Source organism: Trichosporon asahii (assembly GCF_000293215.1).
Source record: "Trichosporon asahii var. asahii CBS 2479 unplaced genomic scaffold scaffold00075, whole genome shotgun sequence".
Taxonomy (NCBI): domain Eukaryota; kingdom Fungi; phylum Basidiomycota; class Tremellomycetes; order Trichosporonales; family Trichosporonaceae; genus Trichosporon; species Trichosporon asahii.
In genome coordinates this window covers 2,094,158-2,109,517 of record NW_014040850.1, presented here as the reverse complement: position 1 = coordinate 2,109,517, position 15,360 = coordinate 2,094,158, and the positions used below count along the sequence as shown (strand labels likewise).

Here is a 15,360-nt window from a genome sequence, read left to right as displayed (position 1 = left end):
GAATACTGTTGTGCTGGTGTTAAAGTGCAGGATGATATGATCGGACCCTGTTTTTGTCAGTTAAACCGTCCAGCCACACCAACTCACTTGGAAAAGTAGAATGGCTTTTGATGCTTTAAGCTAAGGCCCAGCGCCTCCCCAGTAGCGAGGTTGATGCTGGCGTAATGGTCGAGGTCGAGCTTGTTCCACCGGCCGCGCTGCGTCTCCTTGAGGGTGAGTTCCATCTCGAACTCATACTTGGGCGTGTTCTCTCCGGGCTCGAGAAGTTCGGTGATGACGACCTTGGGATGCTTCCTCTTCTTCTGCGGCTGGTTATGCGTAGTTTTGGTTGGGCCAGTGGGTTTAACGGGGCTCGTACGGCCGTTGGTCGTCGCCTTCGTAGGGCTGGAAGGTGCCGCTGTCTCCGGCTCATCCTCGTCCTCATCCATGCGGACCAGGCGCCAGCGGCCAATATGCAATCCCTTGGCGCGGAGACTCGGCTTGAGCATCGGCACGACGTCGGACGGATGATCAGTCGTGAGGAACGACAGCACGGTGCCGTTGGGGTAGAAACGGAGGAAGCGGTGGTACGTGACTGCTTGTCAGTTTCGGGAAGCGCCGCTCAACTCACTCATATGCGTAATCGCGACCCACTCCTCACCCGCACCGGGGCGGATGTAGTGGCACACGGCGATGTAGACGCCGTCCATGCGCAGGCGCTCCTCCTCGACGAACACGGAGCGCCACTCGCCGCGGTGCTTGTGGATCAGCTGCGGGACGGAGACGTCGCGCAGCATCGGCGGCCGGTACACCGCCTTGACGAGGTGGTGCCACAGGCTCGTGTGCTCTGTTAAGAGCCTCGCGCGCCAACATGTGCTCCCGAAGCGCTCAACGGCGCCGACGTCCAGGTGTCGGAAGATGCGGTCCAGGATCTCGGCCGGCAGGTTGGCGATAGGTAACGGCAACTCGGCGTCGAGGGGTGCAAACTCCTCGAGACGAGAGTGCTCCCACTCCTCCCCCGTCGCGGGGTTGACTCCCTTGACATGAGCGTACTTGTCAATCAGCGCCGTGAGTCGCGAGGTAGGCGCCAGCGGCCGGGCATAGTCCGCCTCGAGCTGGATGTGTCTCGTAAACTGGTATTCCCGCTCACTCGGTCCGCGGGGGTCCACAATGTCCGCGCTCGTCGCTCCCTCCTCTTCGGCCGCTGCGGCCGTGTTTGCCTCGACTTCGGCTCGCGCTCGCGCTTCCCGCTGGTATGCCCGGTCGACGCCGTCGTCCATCTTGAACGCTTGTCGGTACAGCTTCAGCGCGTCGTTCAGGCGTCCCTGCTGCTCCGCCTCGACCGCTTGCGTGTACACCTCCACGGCGGCGAGGGGGTTGCGCCGCACCCGCGGAGCACGGAAGGGGATCTTAGCCCCTGACGTTGAGGCCGGTGCTGGTGTAGCCTCCAGACCCTGCCCGACCAAACGGGCAGGAAGACCGATGCCGGTGACCTTCTTCGGCGAGACGGGCGCGGGACGACGTTCAGGCGATCGGGCCTGTTCCGGAGAGATCACGCGCGTGAGCTTGACCGGTGACGTCGGGGCTGGCGCCTCGGGCTCGACAGAGGAGACAAGCGCCTTGCCCTTGCCCTTGTCGGCGGCATCTCCTGACGCAGCCGGCGCAGTCGTCCACTTGACCGGCCCGACGTCGACGGCACCAGGTCGCTTGGCAGCGACCTCCTCCTTCCATTCCCGCCGGAAACGCTCAAGCTCATCGTCCGGCACTGCTCCTGCTGGCGCAGGCGTAGGCGCACCAGACACTGAGCGCGAGTTGAGCTCGCTCGTATCGATCTCGCTCGGCGTCACTGAGCCGCTGCCGCTCGCCGGGGTGCCGGGCGTTCCGGGCGTGCCCTCCGCGCCCTCGGCGAGCGACGCCTTGGGGTCCGAGAGGTCGAGGCGCTGCAGGCGGTCCGATATCGGTTCGACCATGGTGGAGTTGGTGATTAGCTCAGCCGATTGTGAGCAACTCGAAATGACGCCAACCGGACATTGCCAGGTACGCCGGGCCATCTGCCGCCGCATGCCGTATCTGGTCCCGCAACGAAGTTGCTGTTGTTCTTCTGCTGTCCATCTCGACCGAGCGACGCATCCGCCTTCCTCACCCCGCATCGCTGCAACACATTAACACATCGCCTCCGACCATAGACGAATCTGAACACGCCCGACTTGGAAAGAAAGGCCGCTAGAGCGAAGCGACCGCGAAGGACTGTTAATCTTCTTCTACATCTACGTCAATCTGAATATCGACCTCCACCTTCCCTCTCCATCATGTCGCTGCCTTCCCCCGCCCCGAGCCCGAACACCGACCAGGGTACTGTCCGCAACGAGGTCGAGAACCAACTGCTCAAGCTTGCGCAGGATCTGTACGAGATGGAGGTGTGTGCTGGAGAGGTTAACCAGGGCATGGAGGATAAGGTGCCCGAGTACCTGTGAGTTGCCGCGAGCTGGCCGACGGCATTCATCAGCTAACGACAGTGCCAAAGTCAACCAATCTTTCATCAACCTCGCCAACATGGCTCCGCAGGTGACGGACTCCGTGCCGCGACTTGTTGTCGAGTGAGTGCTTCTTTGGCGCGCCATTGGCATGTCATTGCTGACCAACAGCCTCATCGATCGCTACAGAAACCCGCACACGTACACGAAGACGGCGCTGTCTCGTGCTACGGGCGAGAACCAGTACGCCCTTGGACGCGTTCTTGGTCTGGAGGTGAGTTGGAGCTAGCGGTTTCGCCTGTTCTAGCTAACAAGACAGAGCTTCAGACGGCAACTCGAGGGCGCTGTTGGCGAGGCGTTCCCCAACGTCCCGCTGCCTGAGCGGCGACACCAGCCGCTGCCCGTCGAGGGCGCGGAGCAGGAAGGCGAACAGGGCAACGGCGTCAACGGAGAGCACCAGCAGGGACAGAGCCAGAATGGCGGCATGGACGTCGAGCCCAAGACGGAGGCGTGATCGTTTGTTTGTACACAGCCACAGTATACCCGGCACCTCGCAATACCCAACAACACAACCCAAAAGCCAAGAGCCTAGAGAATGGTTATCAATGCATATGCTACCAAAAGTTGCTAGATTCGTTGCGTTGCGATGCTAGAGGAGGGGGAGGAAATCTGCTGTTAGCGAATGGAGCAGAGCTAAGCAAACTACTCACTGGTCTGGGGTTTATTGCTGAACGTTAAGCGGCCTGGTCCACTCGTAGTTCCATCCCTTCCCCCTGCTGTCAACGGGGACCCAAGCCTCACGGGGAACGAGACCGTCGACGCGGGCCTCGAGGAAGCGGCTCTCGGCCGTCTTCTTCTTGCCCTGCTCAATGCCCTGGAGGGCAGCCTGGTAGGCAGCGGGACCGTGGTTCATGCGCTGCATGGCACGGGTGTAGATCTTGCGGGAGATCTCGCCCTTGCCCTGGACACCACCGGAGAGAGCGTCGAGCTCGTTGCACGCATCCTCCATGGCGCGGTACTTGGCCGCAATGGCGCGCTGGCGCTTCTCGCGCTTCTCGCGCTTGAACAGCTGCCACGCGCGCTCGATCGTCTCGTGCGCCTCGTTGCTGGGGATCACAGCACGGAGACGCTCCTCAAACTCGTAGCGACGGGCACCGATCGGGGACGTGTTGCGCGGCTCAACGCTGTCGGGCGGGTAAAGGTAGTTACGGATGATGTCGATACGCGCATCGGTCGACTGGGCGGTGTGCGGGTTGAGGCCGGCCATGCCACGGACGGCACGGAGTGTCGGAGCGGCGACGCGGGCGCGCGAAGAGGACGCGAGGGCCGACATTTTGTTTGTCTAGGAGTGAGTGTGGTGGGTGTGTCCGTCGAGACCGGCGCCGAAGTCGAGTTCGTCTGCCGATCGGGTGCTGGTGGACTTCGAAATCTCGAGCGGAGGGGAGAGCCAAGATTCCGGCGATTCGGCGAAAAAAACGGTGGCCCTGGCTTCCACGCGAGAGTCGCATGAGGGAAGAGTCACGTGACAATGGCTTGACCGAGCCCTGTCCACCCCCTGCAACGGTCATGTAAACATGAATGACGTCAGGGCCGAGCCTCCAGACGATGTCACTGGATGCTCTTGCACTCTGCGATCCCGGGTGTCCGAGGATGTCTCCGTATCTCACCTGACAGACTGTCAGCCTGGCAACCCCCTTATAAACGGACACAAACAACGCTCCGACCACTTCTTCAGCTATCAACACTTGTTCTTCTGACCCATCTACATCCCACCAAATACTAGCAACAATGCCCGGCACCCTTGAGCACCAGCTCGGCCTTCACGTCGTCGAGAACTACTCGTTCTACGCGGTTCCCGCCGCCTTCCTCAGCGCGTAAGTACGGTGGCGATCTCACAATCTACAGTGGGAGGAATGCAACTGCAATTGCGGATCTTGGCGCTGCCGGAGCTATGGCGACGCTTCAATGAGCTTGCTTGCTGCCCAGCCTGCGCAGCTCGCGACCCCCGGTCCTCGAGTGATCGTGCAGAGAGCCAGCGGAACGTCAATGATGCGTTTGCCTTCCTCAGCTTTCCGCTTTGCCGAGCCGCGCATGTCCCTGAGCCACTTTCCGCCCTTTACCGTGACTCTGGACCATGCTAACGGACAGCTTCGCGCCGCACCTGTTCGCGATCATGCTCGTGAACAACCGCCGCGCCCCCGGCGGCAAGGGCTTCAACCTCTCTGTGAGTCCCACTTTTTTCGAGCTGCACAGTGTTCGAAACTTGCTCCGACGTTGCATCATGCTCGCGTGGGAAGCGTCACCGGGTTCAACGGCCGCATCTACTTCCGTCCACCGACGGATGGGACGTCCTCGGTCATTCGGTCAGGCAGACGTCACGATTCCTGCCGTTCCGATGTGCCCCGGATGGTTTTGCATGAGCACGGTCGGCTTGATCGGGCGAGCAAAGCCTATCAGCCGTTGAACGAGCGGCCGATGATGCATGGAAGGCAGCATGCGCGACTTTAGCTGGAAAGTTATCAGAGCTGACCAACAGATGCCCAGGAAGACTCGCGAGTTCGTCTCCGAGTGCCAGCTCACCCCCAAGGACCAGGACCGCTTCCAGCGCGCTGAGGCTGCCAACGACAACGGCTTTGTTTCGCTCCCCTTCTTCGCTGCTGCCATCGTCGCCGGTAACCTCGCCAAGCTCCCCAACAAGACCCTCAACAACGTTGCTGCGCTCTACATTGGTTCCCGCATCGCTTTCAACATGCTCTACATCTTCGGCACGACCAGTGAGTCCGGGCACTTTTTACCCAGCTTCCCTCTCGGAAATGTGGTAGCTAACCGCAGACGCCTCCGGCATCGCGCGCTCGGTCGCCTGGCTCGCGGGCATGGGCGGCTGCCTGTCGCTCTTCGTCCAGGCCGGCAAGACGTTCCAGAAGGCCATCTTCTAAGCGTCCCGACCCCGTTCTGTACGTGTACGTGTAAGTGTACGCATAAACACAACATAATAAGTACGAGTAGCAAAAATAGCACGAGAAGAAGCGTTCGATGCATCCCGATGACATCTGAGTTTCCTGCGTCGCGAGTCGCGACTTTCTCGAATCGATCTGAAACTGAAACATGCAGCGTGCTGTGGCGTCCGGCCTCGGCTCGCCTTGGGTATGTTCGGTTGGGTGCAGCCGAACGAGTGCGGGGCCTTTGTGGCGCCGCATCTTCATCAGCGTGACGGCATTGCTTAGTAGAACAATGGCGCTGCTGGCGTTGGTGAAGTCATGTCCCACGGGGAGTCATGGATTTGTGAAGCACGAGGAGCAGAACGCCACACCGTTGAGGACCAGAGCTGGGGCCGATGGGGGTGATCTGCTGCAGGTTGATCTGTTGCAGGTTGATCTGTTGTAAAAGTTGGGACGCTCTCCAGAGACCGCTTCCGGCGCCGCCGGCGAACCAAAAGTGATTGGTCCGCCTGGGTTCTGAAACGGTGCTCTGCGCCTGTCCGTCCTGTTCAAACGGCGGTGTCGATCTGGGAGATCCAGAGCTTCTGGTGAAAGCACAACAATACATGAAAAGGCGTTAGAGACATGGCAAACTACAGAGACGGTAGAAAAGACCGGAAACCCTGGAGGGAAAGGGGACAACCGAGAGGGGCATTAGCTTGGTTGCTGGTAAGATGTTGGTATGGTAACGTGGTGGTATGATAACATCTTTGGCATTGTTCGTTTCGGAGTGCCGTCGTCAGGAGAAGCGACGGCGTTTCAGGGAGCCAGGTCCGAGTGGACCTACACCTGATCCTTCTTGTTGAGCCGTTTCATGAAGTCCGGGAAACGCGTCTTCGTCGCTGGTGTATCGGGCTCCCACTCGGACACTTCACTCTGGACAGCCGCAGCGGAGGCAGGAGCAGGATCGATCTCGCTGCGGTCGTCGCGCGCGCTCTCGAGCCCCGACTCATCCGAGTGCGTCTCCAAGGGCACATTGAGGCGGTTCATGCTGCGCGAGTGGCGCCTCACGCTCCGCCTTGGAGGTCGCGGGGGAGGCACCGACGCCGGGCGCGGTGGCTCATCTTCCTCCGTGTCCACGTCAGGCAGAGCGTTCTCGGGTCGCAGAAGCTCACCAGAGGTGCGAGGCGGAGGGGCGGGGAATACCATTTCGTCCGGGCGCTGGCGTCCGGGCTCAGGTGCACTGGGGCGAGGCGCCGGCGGGCGACTGAACAGCGCCGCAAATGTTGCCTCGAGGAGCGCACTCTGCTCCGGCGTCAGGTTGCCGTGCTGCAGCGCGGCGATGAGCTCGTCACGCATCGAATCAGAGATACCGTGCTGCGGGGCGCGTGAGCCCTCGTACATTGTCTGGCTCTGCGAGGGCGTACGTGCCAGAGCGCGCGTGCGTCGACCCTGTGCGTGTGACAGCGGGCGAGAAGGCGACACATATCGGATCAGCTGCTCCTCAGGAGGGAAGTAGGGGATCAACGTGTCTCGAGTTGGCTTGACATGGGCCAGGCTCGTGGCGCCGGAGCTGCTAGAGGCGGAGCGCTTGTGGCCTGCGCTGCCCGGGATTGGGCTGGTGACCTGGCGCGGACTGCCAGGTGGACTATGAGGGGGCGGCGGCAACGGGCCGCGAGGCGGAGCGCGAGGAGGGCTTTCCCTGATCGGCGGTGGGACGGCGACGCTCGCAGCCTTGATGCTCGACGCTTGCGAGCCGGTGCGGCGCAGGCTCTGCGATGCGCTTCGGCTCAGGAACATCGACCCAGGGCGGGCACGCTTGGTCGTCGCCGCGATGGGGGTGGTGCGACCGCTCGGAGTCGTGGTGCGGGGTCTTGCAGAGTTCGGTGACTCGGGTGTCGGGGGCAGCGCGCGAGACTTGACCGCGTGATACAGCTCGACCTGCTCCGCGACATCGACCTCGTTAGGCGTCTGCGGCAGCGCCGGAAGACCTTTGTCGGAATCCGACCGGGTGCGTGTCGTGCGCGTGGACTCGGGGCGCTTCTTCGCCTCGGCACTAACGTTGACCCAAAGGTCGCCGTTGCGATCGATGTGGGCCTCGCGGGTATCGCCCTTGACGAAGCCGATGGGGTCAAACTCGCTAAGTTTCCGCATGTGGCCTCGTAGGGTGGAGGCAGAGGAAGAGCCAGCAGTGCGCCGCCGCGAGAGCAGACGCTTGCTTCCGATGTCACCGAGAATGCCACCGCTCTTCTTCTTCTTTCCGCTTTCTGGTGCGCTATCACCAAGACCGAGGATGGAGGCGGCTTTCGACGGGATGTCGAATGGCACGGGCGACTCAGGCATAGACGAGCGCCTCCTGGCACTGGAGGCGGCGGAGCGCGCACGGGACCGCAGTCCCGGGCCAAAGTCATCGTCTTCGTCCGTGTCGGAGAAGAGGCACGTTTCATCTTCTTCCTGCCCGTCCTTTGCGAGTGGGCTGCGCGGCTTCAGCTTCCTTACGGCTGGCGGTGCCAGTGACTTGGTCGGTGAGGGAGGAAGCGTTGGGTCACGCTGCCGCTGCGTGCTCCCCAGTTCTTTGCTTGGCCGCCATTTGCTCCCCGTCTCGCTGTCCACGTCATCGTATCCGCCGCTGCCGGCAGGGGAAGTGGCCTTGTACCGATAGCTAAAATCAGAGCCCGAGTCGCGAGCTGAGTATCCGCTATGGCGCCGGACGTCCACGCGTTCTGAGGGCGGCGGTGGCGACACGCTTGGTGACAGAAGATCTCGCTTCTGAGACCCGGCTAAGCCTGAGTTTAGGTTGTCGTCGCGTCGGCTTTGCTCCTCAGGAAGGTGGGGAAGAGGGAGCCCGTTCACGGGCGGGCAAAGATTTGGCGGCGGTCGTGGAGGTCTCGCAGGCGGCGAACGCGCGGCGGCCAACTTGGGAGTCGCAGGTACCATTCCACCGTCAGAGGAGTGCCCAGAGTCACGCCGCATCTCTGGTGGCTCAACGCCCCATTCCGTGGGCGACAACAGCTCGTCGCCAGAGTGCGGATCTGCATCCTCAGGGAATGGAGGGTACTTCAACAGTGCGTTCTCTTCTTCGCCTGGCGAAGAGTCACGACTAGGCACTGGTGGGACGGAATCGCGGAACTGAAGACTGATCTTCCTTCCTCCTCTGTAGTAATCGGGGATCTCGTTGGGGTAGCCATGGTCGCCCGCACTGGTGGTAGGGGAATGCGGAACAGATACACAGTGTGAAGGAACGACAGATTTCCGAGCGATGGTGCGTTGACTAACGGGACTAGGTTCAGCCGGGGAGATGCCAGGGTCGAGGAAGATGTCAGGGATGGATAATTCCGTCTCGTAGATCGCTGAAGGGTGGTTAGTCGCATTCGGAAGGCTAGCAGCACTGAGCTCACCCGAGCGGTCTCCACCGCGACGATCGGACAGCCTGTGTTCAGATAGCGCTCGCTCACGCTTCACGATATTCAGAGGGGCCGTCATGTCCGAAAGATCTTGATCCAGATTGACGGAGGAGACCCCAAAGTTGCCCCAGAATGCAGTGGACTGCGGATCCTCGCGCGAAGCTGGAACGGACGGAAGCGATGCTCGGCTGCTGTACTGCGAGTAGAGAGAGGCTTGTGAGGTCCTGGAGAGGCCCAGAGAGTCCACTTCATGCTCCGACTCGGGGTAGTCGAGAGGAGCGGGGGCTGCCCGCTCAAAGGTAGGGAGGGGGTCGAGACTGAACTCCATATGGAAGTCGAAGTCAATGTCTTGAGGAAGGTCTTCCTGCACAGGTGGAAGAGGCGGTGGTGGAACAAGTATCCCTGTCATACTCTATTCTCTTCTCTTATCAAGAGATGAGACAGCGATGACACGCACAGGGGCAGAGGGTGGTTCTGCAGCCTGCGGTAGCAAGAGGCGGAGGCGGCGGTGGTGGCGTATGGGCGTGTGGGCGTATGGTCGATAGAGAGTGATGGCGTGTGCGATGTCGATGAGAGACGAATGTGTGACAGACTTAATGTATTCTTCTGCAGTGGGCGATTGATCTGCGATTGTTTGGATGGGACTGGGGACGAGAGCGATGGAGGAAAGCAGTCCGGACGTCGAGAGCCGTATTGTCGTCAATGGTGGGCTGACCCTCGTTGCGCAGCATGCTTCTCCATGGGACAATAAGGTTAGTATGAGGTCAAACACATCACTGCTGGTGGTGAGTATTTGTGTGATGCGGTTACGTCGACCGGGTGTTACTCTCCCTGGTGCTAAGATGGCGGCGCCGGGAAGGTGTGGACAGAGCCATACGCTGTCGATGGGGTCTGTGCCCAGGGCGGATCCGGCTGGCGGCGGGCTGCCTCATGTTGAGACGCATCTGCAATAGGTCAGAGTGGGGAATGGAGCGAGACATGTTGGCTTGGATGGAGCCAGTCGGAGCTGGAGGTAAGGACAATGGCGAACGAAGCGATTGAGAGAGACCGCTATTGTCTGTGCGTCAAGCCCATTGTCGTCCGGTGAGTCCCGGTGAGCGCCGGTGTCTTGGCTGGCCAGATCGTGCAGAGTGCCACATGCGGAGCCAAACGCACGTGAGAACCATTTGGAAACCACGCGTCGACCGTAATCTGCATCCGTGCTGATCGTCCCGCGCCCCGCGCCCGGTCACCCCGGTGACGATCGTGGATCTCGAGATTACGGCCACTCGAGGCGACGTGCTGTTGACTTCGCAATCACCTCCGTCGCAGGGCCGCCAGCACCACCATGTCATTCTTTGGCACGCGACTCTCATCGGCAGTCACTCAGCTGCGCGGTGAGCTCAGCGCTGCCCCGCAAACCGCCAATGACACGATCACCAAGCTTGTTGAGAAGATCCAAACGTCGCCGCAGGTCGATGACCGACGAACGGCTGTCCTGGGTCTCAAGGGCCTCAGTCGAGACTGGAAGGCTGACGTCGGAACTGCGGCCATGCCGTCACTGATTGCTGTTCTCCGACATGACGCCCCCCACGACGTTGACATCGCCAAGGCCGTACTCGAGACTCTCATGCAGCTGTGCGAGACGCAAGAGAAGCCGGCGAAAGACGACGTCGGGCTGAAGCACATCGACCAGCTCCTCGAGGTGAGCTATCAAGTAGTCACTCCTCAGCTGACCACCAGGAACCTGAACCCTTCCATGCCATACTCGGGCTGCTGTCATCGGCACCTGCATTCTTCCCACGATTCTATGCGATCCAGCTCCTATCGCAGCTCCTGACGGCCCGCCCAGCGCATGCCCAGTCGTATGTCCTGTCTGCACCCCCACCGGGAGTCGATGGTGTTCTCACGGTGCTGGACCCGAGTGCGAGTGTCGGTACGGGCACGATGGGAGGCGGTGCGGGTGAGATGCTTCGCAATGAGGGCCTGCTCCTCCTCCCGGCGCTGTTGCAGGGTAACTCGGACCTCCAGAAGATCGTTGCATTCTCGGGAGCGTTCGAGAAGACGCTCGACATCATTCACTCGGAGAACGGCATCGAGGGTGGCATCGTCGTCCAGGACGCGCTCACCGTAATCGGCACGCTGTTGCGCTTCAACGTCTCGAACCAGAACCTGTTCCGCGAGCTCAGCCTCATCCCGCAGATCCCGCCGATGCTGCATTTCCCGTCACCGATCGGACCCGACGAGCAGGCTCCTGACGCCTTTGCACTCCAGGACTGGCCGGAACAGAAAATGTACAATGCCGGCCTGGTGCTCGGTCTCGTCCGCATGCTCGTCGGCGGCCCCGGTGGAGGCAACCAGACCGCGATGGCTAAGGACGGCGTCACGCGCTGCCTGCTCGAGCTTGCGCTTGCTTCCAACGCCCCCAACAGCCTGAAGTGTCTCGCCCTCAATACTCTGACGCCTATCATGCTCGGGTCGTTGGCGAACCAGCAGCTCATGTCGTCGCTCAAGGTCGCGCCCCTGGTGCCCGTGCACGCTGACGACGAGCACCCGAACGGAGGATTTGTGCGGCTTCCGCTGCAGTCGACAGTTGAGGCCCTGGTCTCGTCCGTTGTCGAGGGTGACCCGTCAGCAGGCGGTAAGGCGCTCCGCAGCCGGGCAGCCGGAGTTAACATGTTCGAGGTGAGTTTCAGAGTTCTGGGCTCTACTAACTCTCAGGCGTACGTCAGTGGAAACGATGATGCGCGGATAGGAATTCTGGAGTCTATGTCTGCTCCCGGAGCAGAGGGCGGAGAGACACGGACGGCTGGCTCGATGATCCTGAACGGACTTCTCGACCTTCCCTCAGCCGAGACGCAGTTCGACCCGTACCGACCGCTGTTCTCGTGTCTGTTCCTCTCCCACCTTATCCGCGACAGTGAGCACGCGAAGAAGCTCGCTCGCGAGATTTCCCTGGGTGGTGACGACGAGGACGACAAGGTATCTCTGATCCAGCTGGTTGTGGGCAACTTCATGATGGCTTCTCGCGCGCAGGCGGAGGCGACGAGCCGGGCAATCAAGGACGGCGCCTCCGGACACGAGGAGGAGGACTGGACGCGCATCATGGTGGGCTATCTCGTTCTCCTCTGCACGTGGCTGTGGGACAGCCCGAAGTCTGTCGCCGAGTTCCTGAACGAGAGCAACAACCTGCAGACGCTCATCGGCCCCATCACGCAGAGCCAGGGCATCGACCCGCTCGTTCAGGGCCTGTGTGCCTTCCTGCTCGGCGTGTGCTACGAGTTCAACCGGGAGCCGAACGACGTGACGCGCGCGACGCTGCACCCGATCCTTCACTCGCGTATCGGGCCCGACCAGTTCGTCTCCCGCATGGCCCGGCTGCGCGAGGATCCGCGTTTCCGCGCCGTCCAGCCGGATACATTCGAGGAGGGTGCCCAGCCGCCCGACGAGTCCGCCCCGGAACCCGAGACGGACGAGGACGTCGAGCTGTGGTTTGACTGGGCGTTTGTCGACTTCTGGAAGAACCACTATTACACGATCCAGCGATCCATCGCGATCGAGCCGGACGCGGTGCGCGGCTCGCACCAGACGGACGGAAACGAGGACGTCATCATCTCGCTGCGCCAGCAGCTCAAGACCCAGACCGAGGACAACCTCAAGTACCAGGCTCGCCTGGCGACGATCAAGGCGGACCACGCGAAGGATCTTGAAAAGCTGCGCGAGGACCAGGAGAAGGAGGTGAGCTTTCCGAAGGTTTTTGCAGCTGACAAGACAGAACGAGGAGCTGCGCAAGGAGCTCGAGGTCCTGCGACACATGCCCCCGCCCCCGAGTGCGCCGGACGGAAGCGCCGAGCTCGAGCAGCTCCGCGCGGACCTGACCAGTGCGAAGGCTCAGATCGCGACGAATCTCCAGGAAGCCGCCGCGCACGCCGAGACCAAGGCGCAGCTCGCCGCCCTCCGCGACGAGCTGGAGGAGGAGAAGAAGGCGCTGACGGAGGCCAAGGAGCGCGCCAACAAGGCCGAGAAGGCCGAGGCGGACGCCAAGGCTGCTGCCGAGGCTGCTACCTCCAAGCCCGAGTTGAAGGACGAGGGCAAGGACAAGGCGGACGCGACCGAGCTCGAGAAGGTCCAGAATGAACTGAAGGAGCTGAAGGACAAGCTCGAGAAGGCCGAGGCGGCGCAGAAGAAGGCGGAGGCTGACGCCAAGTCTGCCTCCGAGGGCAAGTCCAAGGCGGAGGAGGAGGCGAAGAAGGCCGCCGAGGCTCAGAAGAAGGCCGAGGACGAGAAGAAGAAGGCGGAGGAGGCGCAGAAGGCCGCAGAGGAGGCGGCCAAGAAGGCCGACTCGGCCGGAGGAAAGGGCAAGAAGGGCAAGGGCGGCGCTGGCGGTGGCGGGGGAGGCAACGCCGAGCTCGAGGCCAAGGTCAAGAAGCTCGAGGAGGAGCTTTCTTCCGTCAAGACCGAGCTCGAGGACAAGGAGCGCGAGCACGAGGACCTGCTCGTGCTGCTTGACGAATTATCCCAGAAGCGCAAGAGCGACAAGGCCGCTATGCGCGAGAAGGGCATGGATGTTTCCGAGGACGAGGACGACGATGAGGACGACGAGTAGGGTTCGTTTGACTAGGAACTAGAAATCTGTAGATTCTCACGAAACCAATGGATACATCATACAACTGGCTACTATTCTACAGTCTTCCCCCTTGGGCTCTATGCGCGGGATCCCGAACGCTCGGCCCAGTCGAGCATCTCGGCACTGGGGAAGCCGTCGAGCAGTTTGTTTGTCTGCTTGTCAGTTGGAAACCTTTGCATCAACTCACCTTGGCCAGCTCGACGACACTGTCGCTGACGCCGTTGTCGACGTTGGCGAGCCGCTCGCGCTTCTCCTGGATCGTCTTCATGCGCTCGCCGCACTCCTTCGTGAGCGCGAGATACTCCTCACGCAGCTCGGCCCACGACTGGTCGTACACTTCCAGGTTGGTGCCTGTCGAGATCGTGAACGGCGTCAAGTCTGGTCTGCAGGGTCAGCTACAGCGACGCACGCGAGCCAGCTTACCGCCAAGCATCTGGCCGGCCCTCGGACGACGACTCCTTCCACGCGTTCGCCTCGTCGACGACCTGCGCGAGCGTGCGCAGTCGTTTCGGTACCCTGTAGTCGTCCAGGAGTTTGTGCGCGCCGGACTTGCGTCAGCTTTCCTTTTCAAAATGTCGCTCTAGCTTACAAGACTGTCCGTCCGGAGCTGGTACAGCATGTTGGTCCAGACGTCGCGGATCGACTCTGGCTTCTCCTCCGAGAGCAATGGATAGCACGACTTCATATGTCCGAGCCTGTTGTTAGCGTCCTTGTGATACCTGAAGCTATTCACGTCAACTTGCTCAGCCCCTTGTCGATTGTGTTGATCCGCAGCGCTCGAGACAGCGTTTCGTAGTACTTGCCGTACTCTGCCTCGTCTGTGTCGCGGATCGGCACGGGGGGCTCGCTGACGACCTCGGCTGGGGTGCGCGCGCGGCTCATGCGCCGGTCACGCGGTGTCCGAGGGGTCCGCGTGGATTCGGAGGGGTCGTCAGGCGACAGTGGATCGGCGGGGTGATATGATGCCCGCGGCGCTCGAGGGGTGCGACCTGGCGTCACGGCTGGTTGTGAAGGAGCGCGTTGCGGCGGCGGGGTATGCGGAGGAGCGTGCACCTCTACGTCCTCTTCCACCTCTATCTCGACCGCGACTTCGGCTTCCCCTGGTCGATCATCCTGTGTGTCTTCCTCGCCTTCCCGGTCGTCCTCCTCGACCTTCGGTTCTTCTCTGTCGTCCTCGTCCGACACTTCCTCGGGCTGTTCCGGGGGATCCGGTTGCGCAATCGAACGCCTCGATCGTCTTCGCTCCGATGGCCGCTCCTCCTCGACATCCATGCCTTCGTGTTGCTTCTCCTTTCCGCGAGATGTCGGTTGCGGTTGCGGTGCTCCTGGTGGAGGTGTTCGCGCGAGACCTCCTCCTCTTGAAATCGGAGCCGGTTCAGTTGGAGGGACGCCATCGGGGTACGCCTGGGAAGGGGAAAACGTATGGGCGCGGTGGTTGACGTTGCCTGTACCCCTTGGAGGGGTTCGTGCGAGCGGCATAGTAGTGGGATTGTGAGGTAGATGAGCAGATGCAAGTTTAAACAACCCAGCGCTGGTTGTGAGCCTGTGGTCTGGCGGGTCTGATGTCAACAACAACAATGGATCACGTGACCATATCGACGGTGGAAACAGGCGCCGATGCTCGGGTGGTAGTTGACCGTCAGTCAGGCTTCGGTTGCATCGCATGCTGTAAATCGCGAATAGAGGGGAAAAGTGATGCGACGCGAGGGGTGAGGTTGAGGGACCAAGATTGGAGCATGCGTGCAGTGAACGCGAAGGATGTGCATGTCACGGAGAGTATCCTGAGTCCTTAACGTTCGGTTTGTGGTGGCCTTGTGGTGCTACACGGTGTCTCATTTCCTGAACGGCAAACCGTGTCCTACGCCGAAGAAGCATGTGCACACTCTGGGTGTATGGACTCGATGTCTGAAGGCAGCGAGCTGGGTGGCTAGTCTGTCTGTCAACATTACTTCTACCACTGCTCGACTTAAGGTGCTCCG

At 61.3% G+C, this 15,360-nt stretch overlaps 7 protein-coding genes across 7 annotated transcripts; 3 read left to right on the top strand and 4 right to left on the bottom strand.

The window, feature by feature from the left end:
- Positions 1-19: 19 nt before the first annotated feature.
- Positions 20-1,949, bottom strand: A1Q1_06407 (F-box domain-containing protein; the record flags this gene model as incomplete). The annotated part of the gene is made up of 3 exons (XM_014321521.1): positions 20-47; positions 88-574; positions 641-1,949. The coding sequence occupies 3 exons, from the start codon at positions 1,947-1,949 to the stop codon at positions 20-22; spliced, it is 1,824 nt and encodes a 607-aa protein (XP_014176996.1).
- A 339-nt stretch (positions 1,950-2,288) lies between these two features.
- Positions 2,289-2,967, top strand: A1Q1_06406 (uncharacterized protein; the record flags this gene model as incomplete). The annotated part of the gene is made up of 4 exons (XM_014321520.1): positions 2,289-2,449; positions 2,496-2,576; positions 2,625-2,727; positions 2,773-2,967. The coding sequence occupies 4 exons, from the start codon at positions 2,289-2,291 to the stop codon at positions 2,965-2,967; spliced, it is 540 nt and encodes a 179-aa protein (XP_014176995.1).
- A 207-nt stretch (positions 2,968-3,174) lies between these two features.
- Positions 3,175-3,786, bottom strand: A1Q1_06405 (uncharacterized protein; the record flags this gene model as incomplete). The annotated part of the gene is made up of 1 exon (XM_014321519.1): positions 3,175-3,786. The coding sequence occupies one exon, from the start codon at positions 3,784-3,786 to the stop codon at positions 3,175-3,177; it is 612 nt and encodes a 203-aa protein (XP_014176994.1).
- A 1,203-nt stretch (positions 3,787-4,989) lies between these two features.
- On the top strand, positions 4,990-5,389 carry A1Q1_06404 (uncharacterized protein; the record flags this gene model as incomplete). The annotated part of the gene is made up of 2 exons (XM_014321518.1): positions 4,990-5,227; positions 5,286-5,389. The coding sequence occupies 2 exons, from the start codon at positions 4,990-4,992 to the stop codon at positions 5,387-5,389; spliced, it is 342 nt and encodes a 113-aa protein (XP_014176993.1).
- Positions 5,390-6,214: 825 nt separating this feature from the next.
- On the bottom strand, positions 6,215-9,103 carry A1Q1_06403 (uncharacterized protein; the record flags this gene model as incomplete). The annotated part of the gene is made up of 1 exon (XM_014321517.1): positions 6,215-9,103. The coding sequence occupies one exon, from the start codon at positions 9,101-9,103 to the stop codon at positions 6,215-6,217; it is 2,889 nt and encodes a 962-aa protein (XP_014176992.1).
- Positions 9,104-10,102: 999 nt separating this feature from the next.
- On the top strand, positions 10,103-13,360 carry A1Q1_06402 (transporter; the record flags this gene model as incomplete). The annotated part of the gene is made up of 3 exons (XM_014321516.1): positions 10,103-10,459; positions 10,588-12,492; positions 12,536-13,360. 3 exons carry the CDS (start codon positions 10,103-10,105, stop codon positions 13,358-13,360), a joined length of 3,087 nt encoding a protein of 1,028 aa, XP_014176991.1.
- Positions 13,361-13,559: 199 nt separating this feature from the next.
- A1Q1_06401 (uncharacterized protein) lies at positions 13,560-14,860 on the bottom strand (the record flags this gene model as incomplete). Its single annotated transcript, XM_014321515.1, has 4 exons — positions 13,560-13,764; positions 13,805-13,897; positions 13,971-14,060; positions 14,115-14,860. 4 exons carry the CDS (start codon positions 14,858-14,860, stop codon positions 13,560-13,562), a joined length of 1,134 nt encoding a protein of 377 aa, XP_014176990.1.
- Between the last annotated feature and the right edge of the window lie 500 nt (positions 14,861-15,360).